The following is a 5,464-nucleotide window of genomic DNA, read 5'->3' on the forward strand; positions in this document are numbered from 1 at the left end:
TATTGGATACACGGTGTTAGCGAGCCCCCTTCGAAGAAATTCCGTTATAACTTTATCATACGAAATGTCGTATTATCACCAGGCTAGCTAAGCCTCTAACTGGCTGTGTAAACCCAATTTCTTTTAAGAGTCGACTGGGCGGTCCCGAGGCCCCATCCTCACCAAATAAGAAGGTACAAATATTGGATACAGGGTGTTAGCCAGCCCCTTGAAAGAAATCCCATTATAACTGTATTATACGAAATCGTATTTTCGCCAGGCTAGCTTAACCTCTTACTGACCGTGTAAACCCAATTCCTTTTGAGGGTCGACTGGGCTGTCCCCAGGCCCCATCCTCATGAAATATGAAGGTCCAAGTATGGGATACAGGGTGTTAGCCAGCCCCTTGAAAGAAATCCCATTATAACTGTATTATGCAAAATGTCGCATTTTCGCCAGGCTAGCTAAGCCTCTAACTGGCTGTGTAAACCCAATTCCTTTTGCGGGTGAACTGGGCTGTCCCGGGGCCCTACCTCATGAAATATGAAGGTCCAAATATTGTATACACGGTGTTAGCCAGCCCCTTGAAAGAAGTCGTATTTTAACTGTATTATACGAAATGTCGAATTTTCGCCAGGCTAGCTTAGCCTCTTACTGGCTGTGTGAACCCAATTCCTTTTGAGAGTCGACTGGGCTGTCCCGGGGACCCATCCTCACCAAATATGAAGGTCCAAATATGGGATACAGGGTGTTAGCGAGCCCCTTGAAAGAAATCCCGTTATAACTGTATCATACGAAATGTCGCATTTTCGCCAGGCTAGCTAAGCCTCTTACTGGTCATGTAAACCCAATTCCTTTTGAGAGTCGACTGGGCTGTCCCGGGGCCCCATCCTCACCAAATATGAAGGTCCAAATATGGGATACAGGGTGTAAGCGAGCCCCTTGAAAAAATCCCATTATAACTGTATCATACGAAATGTCGCATTTTCGCCAGGCTAGCTAAGCCTCTTACTGGCCGTGTTCATTATGTCAATGTTCAAGTTAGGTGAGGAAGTAATAATTTTTACTATGAAACTATTTTTTTTCAATTGAAAAGGGAAGTTTATATGAAATTTTGAATTTACGTTTATTAGCATGTTTACGGTAATTTGAATAGCGAACCGACCACAGAATTCTATTCGCTATTCGAATAGTGAATAGCGAAAAGCGAATAGAACTCCAACTTCTGAATGCCCTCTTTGTGTCCATTTCTATTTTTAAAAAATCAAAAAAGGAATACATTTTTGAATTTATTTATTGACCAAAAAATTTAATAAGGATATATTTATTATTACATTAATCATATATAATTTTGCACATCTACTTTTTTAGATTTAAAAACATTAAAATTCCCCCATTTTATGTATTTGTATTAAGGAAATTCCATCTTTACAATATTACGCGAAACAAACAAGAAAGTTCGTTCCTAATAAATAAATGAAAAAAACATTGTTTTTGTTTGTTTTAATGAAATAAGGTAATTGAATCATAAATTTGAAATAATTTGTAACAAGACAACATTATTACAGTTAGTATACGGATGTAAAGAAAATAAACGCCCTAAGCTGTTAGAAAACAGCTAATGACAACAAACAATAATGGCATGAATAAAATCTTCAAATAAATCCTGAAAATTTGCAAATTCTTAACGATTATTACATGCATATGGTCAACCACATCAAGTCTGAGAATACTACAGTAAAAAACGGTTCTTGCAAACACGCTTATAATGAATTGACGCTTTTAGTGAAGTGATATCATTACCAGTGTTTAAAAAAATTGTGAAGTTAACGGATATAACGAAAAACGTTTATAACGAAGTAAAATCACCCGTCCCTGGCAGTTTATTAAAAACATTTTATACTGTATATCGTTTGATATTGTACAACAGCCAGTTCAAGTTTTTGTGATCTGGCCCACAAATCATTTAAACACCTTAGGGGCGCGTCATATAGATGCTAGAGAACGCAGAAGATATGCTTAAGGAGTGCAAACTGAAGAACAACATGTTCAAACAATGTGGATGCGCGATGAGAGCGCAATAGAGACATAATGAAACCACAAAGGACTCCTGTGCAGGTGCAATTGACTTATCACTGCGTTTTTATAACGATTATGTGCGTTACTTGAGCACAAAAACGGAACTTTTGTGGCTCTCTATATTTGTGCATGCTCAAAGTGCGCGTAGCATGACGTTCTAGGTGATCCTACTGAAACAAATGAAGTTGCTGCTACGTTGTTGTGACGCTGTTAGAGACTCAGCTGAGTGAACCTTGGCGTTTTACATTTTTAGGACACAGCATTGTTGCCTTGACCCATCCCCAGTGTAACAGGGGTTTAAAAAACCTGTCAAGATGAAAGATTTGATAATTGAACACATATTTCATAGTGTATTAACCATAGTTAATATTTATATATGCATTGTATAACAGCGATCAATACATCTGTCAAAATGAAATATAAGATGATTGCCCACATATATCATAGCGTCATTAAATAAATGACAAAAGTTATTATATATACTGACACTGCAATCATGTGTTTATTGCATTAAACAAATTCGTTTCAGTCTTGTTTTATCAAAAGGCAACTGTACCCTGCAATAGTAACCTTCCCAGCGAACAATATGACACTCTTATTTTGTTTCTTTTTTGTAGTAACTGTCGTGGGCACAGACCGTGGTAAGTAAAGTATGAGCAATTTCCTTGATTGTTGAGAGGAATAGAAACTGTGAAGCAAAGCATACATGTATATGGGTTTGTCAATTGTAGTTTGTGACAACGGATGGATACCTTACGAAAACCATTGCTATTGGTGTTCACCGAATCCGGATAATTTTCACAATGCAGTGGTAAGATTTAAATGCATTCATTTACCTATTATCACAGACATGCTTTTTTGTCAGTAAGCGCTTATTTAATTATTGCAGTAGATTATTATACGTATGTATATTCCATTATATATATATATATATATATATATATATATATATATATATATATATATATATATATATATATATATATATATATATATATATATAAAGAAAATTAAAGAAAAATGAAAGACAACACAGAGTAAAACGTTAGCGCTTTCATTCAATCTTCAGACAAAATTAAGCAGTGATAATCTATTCTGTTTTCCCAAAAATCTCCCTTTAAGCGTTCTTAAAAAAGAATCAATGTAAACAATACCAAAAATGCATGCATGTTAAAAAAAATTACAATTTGTTGAAAATTTAGCAGTCGATACAACATGTAGGTGTTGGTGAGCATTTTAATTACCACCACTTAAGAGGCTATCAAAGTACGATACATGTATGTACATGATGTTCAAGATTTTTCAATCTTCAATGCTTGATATATACATATATGAAATTTGAATTATATTGAAAAATATTAAAAGAATACAAATGTGGTAAATTAAATCACTGTTCATTTTGCTTCTTCGACTTTATGATATATACCTTTTGTAAATACATCCATGAAGCATTTTCCATTCCTTCCAACAAGTACATGATTTGAGTTATTCAGATGATTTCGTAGGTTAATTGTTCCGGAAAAGGATCAATTCTGATTGAAATAAAAGACGCAGCAGAAGAAAAGTGGGTGTTGCTTCAAAGTCTGATTCGCAGTAAGATATCATTACTGTTATTTTTGTTGTTCAGAAATAGGTCTTTGTTTTGATAATGTTTTGATAATTTCTTGTTATTCCATTTATTATTGCATTTGTTATAGATACTGATTTTACCACCACATACACATTTGTAATGTTTATTTTGAAAATTGAATTTCTCTGATCGTCAAGATAAACTCCACCTGAAACTTGAAAGTATAAAATAATGATCAGCATTTCAGTACGGAGGCCTTCAATTGTTATAGTTCTTTGAAGGTTTTTTTTTTTGCATTCAATACACTTAGAATAATCTAAAAGTGTTCCTGCAATTTGTGAAATAAAAAATCAGATTTTAAAAAATCCCAGACAAACTGGGTGTAGATAAACAAATAAAATGTTATAGTAGCATATTTTTCTCATTTGTTCTTACTATCACATCTCATTTTCATTCTAATGCACTTGTTTAAAGGCATTATAAAGTAAACCATTTTCGCATTTTTAGTTTAAAACGGCTTAAATTCAAGTAGTTTTTTTCTTTTAAAAACAAAAAGTGCACCTAAGAACAGACAAAATATATTTTATCCATCCAAGTGAATATAAATAAAAAAAAATAGATTAAAAAATATAAATTATGTCAACTCTTGTTAGAAATAGCATAAACAATTATTGTAACTGAAGCTCTTTAAAAATGGCAAATAATGGTGGGGGGAGAGGGGGGCGAAATTTCACTCATAAATATTTTTTCATTGAAAGGCTACAAAATCATCTCTTTTACAGCGTATAATATACTAGTTTCCGAAAACTAGTAATCTTGCAATTGTTATGTCCTGTGTTTCAGATTATACAAATTTATGGATTGGCCTTACTGATTTGGTAGAAGAGGGTCAGTACGTTTATTCATCAAGTGGCTTGAAACCGTCTTATTCGAACTGGGAAAAGAGCCAACCAGATGGCGGTGTAGAGGAGAGTGAGGACTGTGCTGCCCTTCACACGACACAACGAAAGTGGCACGACTATCCTTGTAGCGATAATCATTCTTACGTTTGTAAAAAACCTGCAAAACACTTTGTGTGAGTCGAGGAACATTGTAATTGTTTTATCAAAAATTTCTTTTTGTCTTTTTAAATTCTTTAAAAAGATATTACAAGTTAATTGGGTTTTTTTGTTATTCACAAAAAGTGATATTTGAAATATAAACACTGTCACTAAATAATGTTGGTCCCTGACATGATGATACTCATTTTTGTTCATAACCCTTTGATACAAGGAGCAATAACGTTTTATCACTTTTTTTTATATTCAGTAGATGGCAGAATTGGTAATATATACTTAGTTTGATAAAATCTATAACGAATTTAAAAGAGATGCGAAACACAATTAATAGGTAATAATGAAACTTTCAATCCAAGGAATTTTAGAAATTACTTATCAAACATTTAAAATATAAACCTGTAGTACATGTTATATCCTTGATACAAGTCTTATTCATTAACAATTAATTAAGTTTCCAAATGGTCGACATGTATAACCTGTCTTGACATTATAAACGCTTAATGAAAATAAAATACATGTTCGAAAATCTTTGTCTATTTACAAATCTTCGAAAACATTTTTAAAAGTTGAATATTTTGAATATTAAAACAATCCAGTTTAAAGGTCATAACACACTTGACAACAATCAGTAATCAACAAATAACCATCAGAGCTGCCTTAAATTTTCAAAAATGTTTTGTTTAACTACAAACTAATATTAAATAAATAAAATTTTGAAAATCTTATTCTAAAAATTTGAATTTTTTTATGTACATGTATCTACATGTATACACATTTT

At 32.8% G+C, this 5,464-nt stretch overlaps 1 protein-coding gene across 1 annotated transcript; it reads left to right on the forward strand.

Moving 5' to 3' along the window:
• The first annotated feature begins 2,562 nt into the window (after nucleotides 1-2,562).
• LOC128178875 (perlucin-like protein) lies at nucleotides 2,563-4,764 on the forward strand. Its single transcript, XM_052846262.1, has 4 exons — nucleotides 2,563-2,699; nucleotides 2,790-2,869; nucleotides 3,564-3,651; nucleotides 4,472-4,764. Exons 1-4 carry the CDS (start codon nucleotides 2,645-2,647, stop codon nucleotides 4,705-4,707), a joined length of 459 nt encoding a protein of 152 aa, XP_052702222.1. The 5' UTR covers nucleotides 2,563-2,644; the 3' UTR covers nucleotides 4,708-4,764.
• The last annotated feature ends 700 nt before the right edge of the window (nucleotides 4,765-5,464 follow it).

The sequence above is a fragment of the Crassostrea angulata genome, chromosome 3, assembly GCF_025612915.1.
Source record: "Crassostrea angulata isolate pt1a10 chromosome 3, ASM2561291v2, whole genome shotgun sequence".
NCBI classification, from domain to species: domain Eukaryota; kingdom Metazoa; phylum Mollusca; class Bivalvia; order Ostreida; family Ostreidae; genus Magallana; species Magallana angulata.

Coding starts and splice junctions, on each gene's coding strand:
- LOC128178875 (XM_052846262.1), top strand. CDS start 2,645: ATGACACTCTTATTTTGTTTCTTTTTTGTAGTAACTGTCGTGGGCACA. Junction 2,700..2,789: donor TGTCGTGGGCACAGACCGTG/GTAAGTAAAGTA, acceptor TGTCAATTGTAG/TTTGTGACAACGGATGGATA. Junction 2,870..3,563: donor ATAATTTTCACAATGCAGTG/GTAAGATTTAAA, acceptor ATGATTTCGTAG/GTTAATTGTTCCGGAAAAGG.